The sequence below is a fragment of the Neodiprion virginianus genome, chromosome 5 (assembly GCF_021901495.1).
Source record: "Neodiprion virginianus isolate iyNeoVirg1 chromosome 5, iyNeoVirg1.1, whole genome shotgun sequence".
NCBI classification, from domain to species: domain Eukaryota; kingdom Metazoa; phylum Arthropoda; class Insecta; order Hymenoptera; family Diprionidae; genus Neodiprion; species Neodiprion virginianus.
Window position 1 is genome coordinate 1632582 of NC_060881.1, and position 16960 is coordinate 1649541.

Here is a 16960-nt window from a genome sequence, read left to right on the forward strand (position 1 = left end):
TATCGTCGCGAGCAAACCCTAAGGATTATATCGAAAGTCGTGCCCGGGTTACCCGCCGAAATTGGCTGACGAAACGGGTCAAAAAATCGCCTCTCCGATTCCCACGGGATCCTCAAAACTCAACAGATTCTATCGCTTCTCGAATCTACGAAGATCTGATCTTCGTGCGATAATTATGGGGTTCAAAGGATGCAGGATTCGTTCGGTTCTTCGTCAGCGATGGATATATATGAAACACCATTAACATGTTACGCTATTGAGCGCAAACTTGGCAATGACCACACCTGCCACACCTGGCAGATATGCGTGTAATCGGAGTCGAAAGAATTCCTCAAGTTTTCACGAAGCACAGAATGGACAGAGGAGGCTTTTTGTCCAAGCGGAAGACCCGAAAGACATGCGAATGGAGGTCCGGAGTGGAAATATGTAAAAGCTTAACGCGGCTTATGATTTCTCGCGAATGACTCGGACGAGAGAACCCAGACGCGTATAGGTAGAGGTGCTTTGATATACTCGAGCCGAGCGAGGTTCCGACCGTCAATCCCCTCGACTCTGTCCGGCTCGGTCCATCGCATGGCTTCCGATGAAATTTCGCGTCTTTCCAAGTGCGGCCTTTGATGCCCGGCAGCGTCCAGCTTACAGGCATTCTAATTTTCGACCCGGAATTACACGGGCTCAACTCTCCTCGCCCCTTCCGGATCGCGGCACAAAGACACTCGTCGATGCGTGCCATCGAGACACAAGGCGAAGCCCGGATTGGATTTCCCCGGTGTTGAGGAATCGAATCAAACTCGACGGCAGGCTGACCCCTGACCCTTTCTGGCTTGAAAAGTGTTTTTTATCACGGTGGTATACGGATTAGCGGAGACTGAGGAGTGGGGAAATACCGAGTGGAGTTCGGGCCTTGTCGTTCTTGGCCCTTGGTCGGGAATTTTAAAGAAAAACTTGCTCGCTCGGACACAAAGGGATCGGCGATGCTGACTGGTCTCTTAATCCTTTTGTGGCCGCGGGATTTCAAGTCTGGAGTGGCATGCTAACGGGGGGAAACAGCCCTCAGAGGAACTCTGTGTAATTGTCTGTCGCATGATTACCCGCCGTGCTTCGCGAGCTTTGCGCCATTTTCGAATCACCACTCTCAAAGCTCCCCGGTCATCCCGCGGGTCTATAACGCTCAGTGAACGCGAAATTTCAAAGACGCAAAGGCGGCTACGGTAGGTGGCTGCTTTATTAATTCACCGCGATAATCAACCGCCATTTAATCGCCGAGATTGGGGAACGAAACACAATTGAACAGAGAAAAGTTACGACCGGAAACCGATCCACTCGTGCTTCTTGTCTCTCGGTCGACAGACGACGAAGCCGAGACCTGAAATCTCGTAAGTATGTTTCACGGCGAGGAAAGAAGAATCGCCGAGATAAATCCGTGCTGCAATTTTGTTGGGAGAAGAAAGAATAAGGCTAAACGGGGGCCATGCCAGGGTAAGTCAAGGGAGCGAGAGAGGCTGCGGGATTGCAGCCCGGAGAGGAAAAAGGAAAAGGCAAATTCCTGAATAAACACATCCGCGCCTTTTTATGGCACCACTTTGGAGATCTGACGGTTTTTCTTCCCCTCTGTGTACCTCGCGTATTATTAACTCAACCACCGGAAAATATCAACAGCAGTTCCTTATCTCCGGGGGTGTCGACGGGTTATTTTATTTTATTTTATTTTCTCTCATTCCGCTTCATTCTTTTCCCTCGCCCGTGGCTTTTCTTCCACGAATCTCGCAAATCCTGATTCGCAATTGTCGACTCGTCGCTGTTTCTTCGTCTTTGAAATATTCTCCGTTTCTCCGAAGAATTGTGGAAATTAAATAACGCGTCTCGCACCCTCCGCCAAATCCGGACCCTGCACACCTTATACCCTCGGCGTTCCAAATCGCCTCTCTTTTAGACTTCGAATTGTAATTAACATTTGGTTCTCCCATTAGTGTAATTAAAGTGCCATTCCATAATCTAGGAGGCAGGACCACCTTATCTTCCTCGCCCCAGCCCCTCGGAGCCGAGGGCTGCTCTGCGCGTTCCCTGCGCCTTTCGATTCTCTCCTACGTTTCGGAATACGCCGAGCCCTTTCTCTCTTTCTCTCTCTCACTCTCTTTCACTCTCTCACATTCCCTCTTCTCTCCCCTTGGTCTCCATTCCGACCAGAGGCAGTCTGGCTGGCTTTTCGAAAAATGATCGAACTCAGCTCGGTGGAATATTCACCCATTCGCCTCGATCCTGAGAGCATAAAAATGTCCGAAACCGGCGAACGAGCCCTTCGATGTCCGGATCGAGTACCTGTTGGTGAAATAAAATGGTAAACTTGTAAGCGGAGTGGACAGCGGTCGTAAATACCTTCGCGAGCAAGGGCGGAAGTCGGCGAGGGTATTTCCTTACTCTCAGTCGCGGATAAACCGATCGAGATATGGAACAAGATATGAATTCTCCACCTCGATGGTGTATCGAATCTTTCGAGCTGAGACTCCGGCGAACCCCGAAGCGCCGGAAAGGCAGTCCAATTTCTCAAACCTGTCCAATCCGTGTCGTATGCAAAATCAATCACGCTTCCCAGCCCCGCGGCCTCCGCCTCGCCAGAAGCCACACGTAATCCAACTCCGTGAAAGTTCCTCGCCCACTCGGTGAGATCGGCCCCTTCTTTTTTTCATTTATTTACATACTCCGAATATTCGACAGTCGTCGAATATACGTGAAAGTAGGTACTCGACGTTTTAGCGAGAAATCAATTTCGTCAAGTGCAATAACGAATCACTCCGCATGGCAATTTTACACCAGCGATGTTAATTTCTTTTCAAGTCACGAGACCCGTGCAGTTATAATGGGGAAAACCGCTGGCTTACACCCCCAGAAATGAAAGGTCGAGATCCCGCGTTCCTTGGAAACAATAAAAACGCCTTGAAGAATTATCTGTCGTGTAAACCACAATCTCGGAGGTGCCCGATGCGCCGCATCACCGGGTGGCTTCAAGACCCCCGTGGATCGGTCCCTCGCTAAGGGGGGCCCATAAAACTGTTATGGCTTGTTTATACGCTGTGGATACGGAAGTAGTTACGTTGTTAGACACGCTAGATATCCTGGAGGACGTAGAAAGAGAGAGTGAGGTGGAGAGGATAGAGAACGAGGCAGCAGACGCGTGTCAGATTGGAAATTTCATTTTCAATTTAGCTGAATAATTTTTGTGGTTAGAAAAAAAAAACAAAAAAAAAAAACGGAAAAAAAGAGCTGCAAGTATCGGGGGAAGCGCGTAGTCGCCTCGTATCAAAGACGGGGATTTTCAATCTAAGCTCAAACCTTCCCTGTCCGCATTTCAATTTACAAAATGCGTATGCTAAACTTTTCACTCCGGTTGACGCGAGCATGTCTTTTCCTTCTTTGGTGTGGCCTGACGGTAGCGGACGGGACAGCCGGGTAGCGACTGAGCAAAAATCAGCAAGTCAGATCCTGCAGGACATCGCGTGGCGACGGAGCCCGATTCCCAAATAAGTCGCTGGCAGTCGGGAATGAGCGGAAAGGCGAGTCTCGCTCTCCCTCGATGCCGGGAGCCGCGGCCAGAATCAAACGGAATTTCTAACTGATTAGATTTACCATGAGAAAAGTAAACGCCTGTCCGGTCTTGGAAACCGCGCGAAAAGAAGACGTCGAAAAGAAGAGGGGCTCCTTTGATTCTCGGTTAAATCCCAGCCATAACAAAGTCCCGTCTCGTTCCATCCGCACCCTTGGCATCCCGGTCACGCTTCGGGGTGCTCCACGGGTCCCCGGGTCTTACTCGAGCATCCCCTTTAATACCGGGAAGGACGGGCCCCGGCTCTGGCTCTGGGGTAGAATAAAGGGCCGATGGTTTTGGCCGCCCTGCTGAGGGGTTTGGATTAAAGGGCGAGCGAAGATCGGCTGGCTTTCCTTACAGCAGTTCTTTCGTGAATTTCATCAAAAGTATCGGGAGCACGTGGCTCGAACGGAAGTATGAAAAGTGAAGGGGTGGATAAGACGACGAAGAAGAAGAAGAAGGAGCGGAAGAACTTAGTAGGGCACATAGTTGTACGCAGAACGAAAGTTCGTAACAAGTAAACTTATCGAATGTTTTTCCAGTCTTTCCAGAATGACGGGTGATCAACCCCTGACGGTTTTTTTTTTTTGCTTTCAGCTGTACCTGAGCAAAACCCGACAAGCTGCCCTCCGCGAAGATATCCAACAGCCGGTGAGCCGCGGCGTGGCGGCCAGTCTCACGCATCCCGTTCACCTTAACGCACACCAAGAAGGTAGGAGAAGACCATTTTTGACGAATAACCGACGACGCGCACAGCGGAAGGACGCGGGCTTTTAAACTCCTATTAGCGCTTGTAACTCGCTGTAGCGACCCCTGCGACCCCCTTCAGCGAACTTCCCTGCGTTTCACCTTGAAGCGGGAAAAGTTTTTCAACCCCCCGCGTATGGAAAAAAAAAGAAAACATAGTAAAAAGAAAAAATGCGAACTCTTGTTTAATATCGTAACGACGAAAAGTCTTATATAAGTTAGCTTGGCGACTAAAACATCAAGAGGGTTTTACGGCAATGAAACGGCTCTCCGGGATGGGTTTTTTGATCGGAAATCAAGGGTGATGAACGGTGTTACGGGTTTTTTCCGGAAAAGCAAACACGAGGAAAGCGAGTTAACTCGCCGAGTGTGACGACACTGCTTTTCCTAGTTTATTCATTCACTGGTGTATGATCCAAGCATCCTCGGGTCGGCGGCTTCTAGAAGCCCTGCACGTATATACGCGAGCGTGCGAGTTCCGTCTCCGTCATGCATAACCCCACATCAGAACCGGGGCATAAATATTCTAATAACTTCGGAAACTAATATGATTGCATCCACGACGAATAATATCCTATTCCTCCTCGCGTTTACTGCCCCCCCGGTCGAATAACGAAATACCACGTTACAGACATTGAGATTGCCCCCCCATAAGGCTGGGCAACAACACTTGTATTAGTATTATTATTTCACCGAAACTTTTTCCATACACGCTTATGTGTATATATGCGCGATGTAGGCAGAGCGAGAATTTTCCGCGCCCTGCTTTCCAACCCTTCTTCTCTCTCTCTCTCTCTCTTTCCTGACATTGTTCGCTGTTCTATCATCGCAATTGATTTCTTGAAAATCCGTACACACAATATTTTTGGCTGACTCTTTTCCAATTTTATTATATTTTCCGCATCGGGCCGCTGCTTCGCTCGTCGACGAAATAAACCAGAGACAAACCGTGAGAGAGAAAGAGAAAGAGAAAGAGGAGAGCCCAGAGGTCTATGAATTATTTTGACCCGGCAGATTTATTCATCGGCTTTTTATACCGTCTCCCGAGGAGTCGAGTATCCCGTCTAACCTCCCACACGTAACGTGTTCGTCAATGATTCAGTAGCCCGCGATCGATTACCGATCTGGATACTTGATACACCCACTTATACTACAAATCGGGCCAAATTAGCCCTCATGAATAGGGGTGAAAGGGGGCGGTGATTCAATCGGTGCTGGCAGCTCGTAAAACATGAATTACTTGACGCCTGTGCGTAACGGCCCTGACTCGGGTGTAGAATTGTCCAAAATAAATTCTGTCCCCTGTCTTGATGCCCAAATCGACTTCCGGTCGATTGAATCATTACGACTTCGTCGGTGCGCTACGTCTCAATTATTTCCAAACTTTTCCAGATCATGTTTATACTCGACGAAAACGTCGAGTGAAATATCTTCTTACCTTCGATGTTGGTAACATCGATTTTTCATCCCCTGAAACTGCTGCATCTCAGCTCCGCGCGTCAATCGAGAACTTAAACCCCCGGCTGCAAAATTAACGTCTAGTAAAACGCGGCAGCGCATAAATGCAACGAATCGATAATTATTACTCCACGGGCAGCGTATTTCGGTGCGAAGCACGTGTGCGGGTGCGATGGTGGGTGTAACGTGTAACCGTGTGCGCCATGATAATCCTGAGAAGATTAACGAGGTGGACTCCTCTAGCTGCCTCAGCTCGCCCGCTGCTTCCAAGACGTATAAGAGGTTAGCGGCGAGGGGTTGGGGGCTGAGAGGAGGAGAGGAAGAGAGGAAGAGAGTGTGTGGCGGCGTCCCGACGGTGTGCGGTGGCTGCGGTGGGCGCCCCTTGCCCGTTCCCTACATTAACGCAATTATGAATTTGTCGCTTTGGGATCTGACAATACAAGATGTTGCTCTCCTCTTCCGCCGCCACCGGCTGCCTGTGCTCCTTGCGCGCATATTAATGTCCCTCGTACACGATGACTGCCTGCCTACCCTTGGTTCCTGGTTTGTATACTTGGAAGTGAGAGAAAAATTCCCGGTGGGAATTGGGGCGATCCCGTTTCACCACCGGGTGTAGTTTAATGCCGAGGTGATGCAGGGAAACAGGTATTACAGAGTGTATGCGTATGACCGTCGATGGCGATAGAGAGGTCAGGACTAGGCCGAGGAAACGACGCCCGTAGCGTGGAAGGTGAAATCCGAGGACTAGCCTAAATACACCGGACGATGGACCGCGGTCCTGGTAACACCGGGGCGAGTGGTCCGTGGGTGGTGAAGGGGTGAGGGCGAGTGCCTAGTCAGCCCTTAATATCATAAGAGCTGCCGGACCCGCGCAAACAACCCCAGCAGACCTAACATAACCTCTGGTAAGCACTAGAAACCCCGTCTCCGTACGTGCAGGGGTGGCCTATTATCACTAACTAATATGGGAGCCTAATTGAAACCTCCGCCTTTGTTTCTAATTCTATGCCCGCGTTCTCGAATGCCGCCCGAGCGCTCTCGGCCTCGCTGTAATATGGACATGTGGGGGACGACACGCTGGAAACCCGTTCCCAAAAGCACAATATTTCTCTTTCACGTTCGAGGACCGCCCCCTGCCTTCGGGGGGTGACCTTCTCAAATAGTCAAGCGCTAGGAGTTCCCTTGTTTCTGGAGCTCCGCACAGTCGAAGAGGTTAAATCGGATTTCCGAAAAATACCGCCCCGAGGTGAACACCGTTCACGAGCCAACAGCGAAGCGAACGGAAGGGTGAAAAAGCGTAAAAGGTGCAGAGATGAGGCTGGGAGGGCGAAGAGGCCGCGTTATTGAAGCATTTCACGCACGAGTGATAACGCTTAGCGAATTCACCGTCCGGAGGACTCGCCCTACAACGTTTTGCAGGCCGTCGACTAAGCGGCACTCGGATGGTAGTTGCCCCGTTGCACCCTGTCGAGCGACACGTTCTACCGACGGAAAAATGTCTCCTCTGCCCTCTCCGCTGCTCGTTCAAAATCACCTCCCTGACACCTGTGGCTTCCGTGCGTGTCGTACCACATGCACATACGTTCTACGTGTAGGTATACCTTTGTTTGTACGATCGAACGCGCTTCCGGGGATGAGATAAATATAAAAATATAGATTATAGGCATATGAACCCACATGTTGCTAAAATTAAATTCGACATGGACGAAAAATATATGAAGAAGATGACGTTACTCGTTTCGGAAATCGTTCGAAATGATTTTCAACCGAGGATAACAATTCTAACCCTTCTTTGACACACTCACTTCATCGTCCCTGTTACTAACAACCCTTTGGTCGGATTTTAGTTCAAAAATTCAGAGATACCCAGCGAAATACGTCAAATATGAAATTAGATTGTTCAAAAAAATTATTTAAAATTGTTAATTATGGGAAAAGTGAGCATTCAGTAAAAAATTCGTCCGGGTCAAAATGACCTGGGGTGTCAACGAAGGGTTAACCGAAGACTGAGACAATTGTCGGTTTAAGTGTACTAAATTTCAGGTTCACTTTGCTCGCATCTAACGGCTGATGAATTTAAACGGTAAACGTTTTATTCGTAAGTGGAAATATTCCGGTCTTCCAAACTTACTGTCCTCAACTTTGACTGCCAAGTCCTGCGAACCAAAGGAGGAGACATCGTGAGTCCCAATTAACTAAAACATTTCAATTTCTCTGACATTTCCGCGGACTTCGTTGTCAATTATATGAATTGTGCCGTAACTCGAAGCCGAGCGAAAATCCTTAGTTAACACTCGACATCGCTCACAGCGCGCGGTGAGATCCTTAATAAGGTCGACGAGCAATAGGACAGACTCCACAAGTGGTGGACTTTACGGACTTAAGATTAATCCCCATAATTACCTGATTCCATCCCGAAGCGGTAGGCGAGGGCCCTTTATTTCGTTTTTACGCACCAGCCCCGGACTGGCTTGCAGGCTCGTTTTCCCTCCGGAGCGAGGAGAGTTTCTTTACATAGCCGCGTAGCTGCACACTGGCCGTAAAACGATTCGAGGCTTCGCAGCGAGGCGCGGGGCTCGCGTGACCGTAAAGATATTTATCAGGTAGAGTCCCCGGTCATCCTTTACGATCCGCGGCCACCGTTTTAGAAATACCAACCCGTGAAATCCCTCCCGCTCTTTTATAGCCACGCCTCCTTTATATCCTACCCTCGGAGCCGGTCGCGTGCCGCTTCGCTTTCTCCTTCGTGCCCTCCTCGCCCCGCTCGCTCTCTCTATTTTATTTTTTTATTTTTTTACTTTCTCCTTTTTTCAACCCCGATTTATCTCCTTTTCAATGCCACGAAGGTGCCGTCGAGGGGAAGGAGTCCCGTTCGAGGAACGATCCACAAGTAGGCCTGGAAATATGCTCACCACGTTTTATCCTTTCGGCAAAAAGAAGTCGACGGTTAAGGGAAAAGAAGAAACCACCCTCGTGACTCTGCTCAACGGTGCCAAAAACTACCCCCGAATCTCGCTCAAAGTACGTCTGACATAAGAGGTAAAAAAATTCTAAATCTCTTAGGCTCTCAGAACCGCTCGTTTTTCGTCTTAAGAAAATGCCTGATTTTCGAATACTCATTCGGTATTTTTCGGACTTTGATTTTTTGCACTATACTCCAGATTTTTCGCCCCTCGATATCTGGCCGGTCTCGCCGATGCAGCGGACAATAAGAATCGATATCCTAATTAGAAGGGGCTATTCCGCGCGGTCGAGTCTGTATCAAGGCCGGGTGTTGGCGAGGCGAAAATCCGGACGGGGGTGCGGGCCGGAAGCAGGAGTCTGCGATGCCGACCGGACCCGACCGTCCCACCGGAAACGCTATTCACACGGCGACTCCCTACGCCGACGTTTTCCCGGGCTTCCCTTCTCGCTCCCTATTTCACCGCCTACACGACCGGCCATACTCAGAATCCCCGCGTACGGCCTGCTAGCCTCCCTCGCGACTGCCACCGATACGCATCCCTGAATAAACAAAGCTCGGCGAAAAAAAAAGTTGAGCAAAGTCGCTAAAATAATCATACGCGTGGTTACCGCCGGCTAACGTCCACAGAGTAACGAACGTCCAAGTTAATTACCACGCGTGGAAATTCGCCGCATTCTCCAACCCCCACCTCTTCCGAAAACGCTGAAGATTTCTCTCGCTTTTTAAATAACGCCACATTTTTCTCTCCAAGTCGGTGCTCCGCGATCTCGGTATAAAAAAATAACATTGAAAAACAACGGTGAAATGTAATCAAACAAAGCAAATAATTACAAGTGTACCGTGCAAAGAAACCTTGACCAAAAGTTCGCTGCAGGGGATGGTAAAGCTTCCAGATTTCTGATCGTACTGTACGGTCACCCTGTGTAGGTGTACAATAGTGTACATGCTTGAATGATCCGGTCTATTCCCATGTTTTATATCAAGCTGGAGTAATTGCAGTGGTTTATTTCATTGCGAGCGATAGGAACGCGGGGAAGCTGCAGTAGGAGTTGGTTGCGGGATAAACCGAGAGATGGAATAGAGTTTATTAGTCAATATAGAACGGTTAACGTCACATCCCATCAGCGGATAGAGTGCCATGAATGCTGTGGAAAAAATGTATATAATAATAACAAGAGAATAGAAGAGCAAGAGAGCTTCGTGCAGGCTCTGCACTCTATGAGATTAGTCAAGTCCAAATCCCTGTTCTTTCCAATTTACCCGGCATTCGCCCCGGGCAAGGTTATTTGTTCACGCCAATATTAATTAAGATATTGGTCACCGTGGGCCTCCGCCTAATGCTCCAACCTTCGGGAACAACGCTTCCGGGATTAAACTCTCTCTCGTGCCTCTTCACCCATTCCGCTGCACGCAGTGTGCGAAGAGGATTTTTCCGCCTTGATACCCTTTCTGGTACCCAAGGTGTTCAGCAGACCGATGCGCGTTGTCGTGAAATGAACGAATTACCTCTTTCGCTGGAATAACTCGGCGAGTAGAGTTTCGTGTTAGCGTTCATTCCATTTTAATCGTTCAAGTCTTTATAACTCTTCAGAAAAAGTAACTCAGCAGCAGAATTTAAGACCGTCTTTTATAAAAGTCAAGAGACTCTGATGATCGAATTCGGACCAACGAAAAACCTGGAAACTTGGTTCTTCATTTTCAATAGCTGATGATGAAGAAGCGTACGAAATGAATTTCAAGAAGCTTGATCCAAGTAATGCAGCTGACTACATACTTCGCAGTATGAAAAACATTTCTAAAAAATATCAAACCATGACGAAACGTTGCTATTCGCCTCCATTTGATAGAGTTAACTCATACCGTTCACGGTTTCTCCATAACGAAATCGGAATACTTGGCTTGTTATCAGCATTACGCACATATATTATAGGTATATATGTATAATACGCACGAAGTGCGATTCATTTGGAAGTCAGCATAGTTAACTAGCACGAGTCACTAATTCACACACTGAATAATTCTCATTTGTATCATCGCGTATCTCTGCACACGTCCTAATCGCAAATAACAATTACCAGAAGACTGATTAATTTTCAATCGTCATCGAGTCAGTCACGTTCGCGACGCATATGCGACTCTATTATTCTAACGCTGCGACCCGTCTGAACTTCATTTTTTCAAATAGTCCATGAACCGTATTATTTCACTTATCATGGTAAAGAACCGTCTCTTGTTACGATGGTGAATAATCTCCTTCTCACTCTCTCTCTCTTCTCGTGGCTCGAAGATGTCAATGATGAAACCGACGCGACGGCGCCAGTGACGAGTCATTAGCAAAGTTCAATTGGGGTTGCATTGAACCCAATTTCTCGACAGTATTTGCTCGCGCTCTGGGTGCCGGAGGTTTGACCCCTCGTTAATCACCAAAGGCCAACTCAGAGACCTACCAGACGACGCGGACAAGCTGTGTAGTTGACCGCAGAGACTGACCGCTTTCTGAGGCTTCTACTGAGATCGATGCTAGCAGCTCTAGCCAAAAAGGAGCCGCCATAAGATCCTCCTGGTACCGAAAAATCCACCACCGTCGGAACCAATTTCCCAACGAAGATCTGGAGACAGCTTCAAAGCTGATGTATACTCAGAATGTACCTCCAAGGCAAAAGACGACGGGGCTAGAGATGGAGTAAGGTAAGGGCGGCATTAGCCAAGGCTTTGTTAGCAAACAGCGAGCAGTGGGTAGCATTGCCGAATTAGGGACTGATTTACGAAAGCAAACCAACACAGACATCGCCATGTACTGTAAACGATATTATTTCAGGTGATCAGTGACTTCGGGCAAAAACCATTGTTGTCATCACCAAGTGTAATGTGTGCCTGCAAATTCTTCAGTTTTGATTCGCGGTAAGCAAATATTCACCGGTATCCAGCTGACCACTGCCAGTCGAGAATCAGGAATTACTTTCGCCTTGCCCAGAAGCGCCGACAGACCCTTTTTCATTCTCTGACTCCCTCCAACGCTGGAGGTAGTGGACCGCAAAACCAACAAACGATATGCGCTGCCCGAGATATGCTTATGATGTCGACGTCCCGAGTCTGGCTACGCCGACACCCCTTATTCGGCTACTTTTGGGTGGCCACAACAATTACCAATTCAGAAAGAACACCATTTCGAGTGAAAAGTGAACATGAAGGGCTGCTGCCGTTGGAACCGAATCGGATGACGAATAATAAAACGCATTAAAAGTACAAGGCTGAAGGAATTGAGGCTAGATAATGAGGGTAGGCATACAGACCAATATTGAAGATAAGTAAACCAATTTATTTCAAAAAATACGTCATCAGATGTTCAAAAGCATCAGCAGGCCGTATGATAAATAACTTTTGAAGTAAGAGGTAAGGCAGGTTGTGAAGGGAGAACGGGAAAGCGGTAAGAGGGGTTAGAAAATCGCCCGGTATCTCTTCCGCCACGGGGGCCAACAGAGGTGACGTAATTACTGAGATTAATGTGGCCTTGAGCTTTTGGGAACTGAAGCTCTCCCGGCTTTTATCTCTGGCGGTATCATCCGGCGCTCAGCTTGGTTTCTCCGCTGCTCCAGGGTTCGTTGGAAAGTAATTCTGAAAAGAGAGAAGGACGAGGAGGATAGAAACGGTTTAAAACATCACTTGCTCGCCGAGATTCAACCATCGTGCTCATCAGGGCTTACAACGAGAAAAAAAAAATTAGTAGCCAGGTATTGCAATTGGAAAAAAAATGATAAAACTGCAAAAGGCCAACTTCTAACCACCACCAAGGAAACATACTCACCGGCTTTCTGGCTCCTTCCGCGATAGCTTTCCCGGATAGCGTCGACCTGAGTTTCCTGTCGACACCTAGCTGCAGCCCTCGACAGTAGAGGAGGAGCCTTGGTGTCTCCGGGCTGGTTTCCTCCTTGCGCTTCGTTGGCCGTTGCCGCACATTCAGCGCCAGCCTTCCCCAGACCCCTTTCTTTCTCCTCGGCAACGGCGTAACGCCGAGACAATGATATCGCAGGAAGAGCTGTGCCCCACCGCTTTACAACTCCCGACGGGCCTCCGGAACCCGACTGAAATTAATATCATAAATAATGTTATAAAAAAAATTAATAATAATAACAATACAATGCTCTCCCGTTCCACCCCCCGATTCTTACCGCCTTTTCTATTACACAGGCACTCCCATTTGACCTTACCTCGAGCCAAGAAGCAACATGAAAGACAACTCGTAGATTATTTGCTGGCACCTCCGCAGGTTTTACGTTATTATTTTGTTGCTGGGATGAAAGAGCAGGCATAAGGGTGGTCCACCAACTAATCGAATCATTTCTTGGGTCTGGCATGATTGTTCCAACAGGAAATTAACAGGAAAGAATGACGAACGGTACTTGAGTGGAATTAAGGTAAAGCATCTTCAGCTCATTCACAAAAATATCATCGCATGTCTTTTCACATATTGGTAAAATTACATACCCTACGATAACTGTGCTGAGAAGTGAAGGAAGGAGTATTTTTTCGTTTCACAGATTTCTTCATGGGGGTGGATGTGCATTATCGCGGTAGGTTCTTATCTTCGTTATTGCGAGCTCTGACTAGGCAGTCGACGGGGATTAGAGGGTGGTGCAGGAAAGGTGAGAGAGGGTTGTGATACTACACGTGGATATCTACCTGTAGCTTCGTCTTCCGACGCCACAAAGACAATGGGGCGAATTAGCACCGCGTATGTGCCATATCTTCTGTTTCATCAGCATTTGAGGGCGTTCAAAAGCACTACGGGGGTGAGTGGCGCCGCGCTACTTCTGCTGCTTTGTACCATCAAGATGATTATATTGCCATTCAGAAGTGAAACGCAACCCGTTTCGTCGCAGACTCCGCGAGGATAGTCCGCTTCTCTCTATCTCTCTCTCTCTTCGCTCGTGCAATTCACCCCGTAGATTCTGCAAATTTTCAACCCAATACGAGTGTACGATCTGCTACAGCACGGAGTGGCAAAGAGGAAAAAAACAGTTTTACCGATTAATCTGACCGCGTTTTTCGACCTTCCTCGTCGCTTTGTCTTCCACTGGGACTTGGGTATATCTCGCATTTATCTCTTCGGCCGACTCGGTGGTCGCGGTCGGGCGGCACTGGCGCTCATTAAGTTTTTGGTTGAATGCCAGGCGAAGCCGCGACGCGGAGATCTCGGGATAACCGTGATCTCAAAGGGTTAGTCGTTGGACGTCGCCCCACGGCAAGCCCAGGCTAAGAGTTACGCTAAGAGGGTCGGGCGTTCGGGCGGGTAGTGAAGGGAAACGAGAGAGAGGGATAGGGATCACCCGGGAAAGAAGAACGGGAAGAAGCGACGAGGACGAGATGCCCGAGTGGCCCACGGGCGGCGGCACTTAATGGAATTAAAAGTAAGCCTAGATAGTAATTCGGTTTATCTCGGTAAATACGTCGTTGAATATACTCTTGGTCTGCAGTTAGGAACGCAGAGACCGAGACGGAGATCCAGGAAAGAGAATAGGTACGGTGATGAAGAATTGTGAAATTTTCAACCGGCTGGAGAGGCAAGCCTCAGTGGATGGAGACGAGGTTTAATGCTAAATGCGATGAACGATAATTCCTCTCAATTATCCTGGAACCTCGAGACAAGATTTTGAAAACCCTTGTACGCAGAGCGACTGAAAAAATCCTCAATGCACTCCGTGTATTTCCTGTGATAAACTCAACGAACTATTCTTTGAAAAGAATCCTTTCATTGCAAACATCAAAACTATAAGAAGTTAACGGTGAGCAACAACTTGACTACCTAAAATGTGTACGTTTATAAGTGTTCTCTTGCGTCCGAATGCCTTTAACTATTTACTGTCAATGTGGGCACTGTAAATTATTAACCACTTGTTTTTAGATTTTCATGCTTTGGATCTTCGTTGGTGTATTTCAAACGATGCTATACGACTAGGGGTGTGAAGTTGAGCAGAATTTTCGGAAGCTCGCCTGATGGACATTCCGTGATGAAAGAGTCGTCATGACGCAGCTACGAACTTATTCTACCTGATTTTTGTAAAATTTGATGATCATTAGAGATTCGTAAGAAAATCCAGTTTGTATTGAAACGAAATGCATTTGTTGACTAGATACTAATAACAATAAATGTTGGATCTGTGTTATGTTCGATGTGTACATAGTTCATTGCACATAATGATTACAATGATATATACGGATATCTTAAAATTAAATAATATAGTGCATCTACATAGTATTCATGGATAGGTTCCGAGTGACTCAGTATTTTCTTGATACCCGAACGAAAAGGGTTTCCTGCATATAGAATCTTTGATTTATCTATAATAAACGTATCGTTTGTATCTACTGTCACTTGTGTCGCCGGTCAATGGCACACGTGATTTATTCGGAATGGTAACTCGTTCCACCTTCAAGTACAAGAAGTGAAGTTGGCCACTGGGAACCTATTATTACTCATTTCTATACGTACTTTTGACAATATATAATGTAATAATGTGAACATAAGAATAATAAACAAGCACTTATTTTTGTAATGAACATTTTTGGTCTCAGATTCAATTTGTATAACCCTTTCCTGACTAATTAGATCCCCAGAAACTCGAAAAACGCAGCAAAAAAGCGTCGGAGCAACAGCACAAAAGTCACGACTGAAATTCTTCGTTTTTTGACTGTAACTGTTTATTCGATGATGACGGCGTATTGGGACTGTGCCGAATCAATTTCTCTCGCAAAATTACGTCGGATTAGTGTCAGAAAGAATTTATTCCAGCACTTTTCAAAATCGCGAAAATTTTCGCCAAAAATACAAAGGGGTTAACCTTCCTTTTTTTTTGACCGAAAAATTTTCCGTCTTAGAATCGATTTGTATGACCCTTTCCCGACCAATTGGACCCCCAGGAGCTCAGAAAACGCAGCGAAAAGTGCGTGGGACCAACAGGAGAGAAACTACGGAGGAAAAAGCACCTGCTGAAAAGTGTCAAAAATACAGGTTCTCGTTTTTTGGCTGTAACTTCTGATGCGTTGATCGCAGCGTCCTGGGACTGCGCCCAATCGATTTCTCTCGCAAAATTACGTCGGATTAGTGGCAGAAAGAATTTATTCCAGCACTTTTCAAAATCGCGAAAATTTTCGCCAAAAATACAAAGGGGTTAACCTTCCTTTTTTTTTGACCGGAAAATTTTCCGTCTTAGAATCGATTTGTATGACCCTTTCCCGACCAATTGGACACCCAGGAGCTCAGAAAACGCAGCGAAAAGTGCGTGGGACCAACAGGAGAGAAACTACGGAGGAAAAAGCACCTGCTGAAAAGTGTCAAAAATACAGGTTCTCGTTTTTTGGCTGTAACTTCTGATGCGTTGATCGCAGCGTCCTGGGACTGCGCCCAATCGATTTCTCTCGCAAAATTACGTCGGATTAGTGTCAGAAAGAATTTATTCCAGCACTTTTCAAAATCGCGAAAATTTTCGCTAAAAATACAAAGGGGTTAACCTTCCTTTTTTTTTGACCGAAAAATTTTCCGTCTTAGAATCGATTTGTATGACCCTTTCCCGACCAATTGGACCCCCAGGAACTCAGAAAACGCAGCGAAAAGTGCGTGGGACCAACAGGAGAGAAACTACGGAGGAAAAAGCACCTGCTGAAAAGTGTCAAAAATACAGGTTCTCGTTTTTTGGCTGTAACTTCTGATGCGTTGATCGCAGCGTCCTGGGACTGCGCCCAATCGATTTCTCTCGCAAAATTACGTCGGATTAGTGGCAGAAAGAATTTATTCCAGCACTTTTCAAAATCGCGAAAATTTTCGCCAAAAATACAAAGGGGTTAACCTTCCTTTTTTTTTAACCGGAAAATTTTCCGTCTTAGAATCGATTTGTATGACCCTTTCCCGACCAATTGGACCCCCAGGAGCTCAGAAAACGCAGCGAAAAGTGCGTGGGACCAACGGGAGAGAAACTACGGAGGAAAAAGCACCTGCTGAAAAGTGTCAAAAATACAGGTTCTCGTTTTTTGGCTGTAACTTCTGATGCGTTGATCGCAGCGTCCTGTGACTGCGCCCAATCGATTTCTTTCGCAAAATTACGTCGGATTAGTGTCAGAAAGAATTCATTCCAGCACTTTTCAAAATCGCGAAAATTTTCGCTAAAAATACAAAGGGGTTAACCTTCCTTTTTTTTTGACCGAAAAATTTT

At 47.1% G+C, this 16960-nt stretch overlaps 1 protein-coding gene and 1 long non-coding RNA gene across 4 annotated transcripts in view; both read left to right on the plus strand.

Moving 5' to 3' along the window:
• The window catches only part of LOC124305936 (uncharacterized), a 261707-nt gene that overhangs the window by 128097 nt on the left and 116650 nt on the right, over positions 1-16960 (plus strand). For all 3 annotated transcript variants that reach the window (XM_046765969.1, XM_046765967.1, XM_046765968.1), the window contains one exon: positions 4181-4295. In XM_046765969.1, the coding sequence (XP_046621925.1) occupies positions 4181-4295 (115 nt within the window). The remainder of the gene's footprint in view (positions 1-4180; positions 4296-16960) is intronic.
• Positions 4732-15313, plus strand: LOC124305944 (uncharacterized). The gene is made up of 11 exons (XR_006908479.1): positions 4732-6693; positions 7832-7968; positions 8635-8827; positions 8950-10683; positions 11041-11441; positions 11572-12484; positions 12585-12858; positions 12942-13168; positions 13292-14161; positions 14228-14536; positions 14656-15313. It is a non-coding gene; the product is annotated as an uncharacterized LOC124305944 (long non-coding RNA).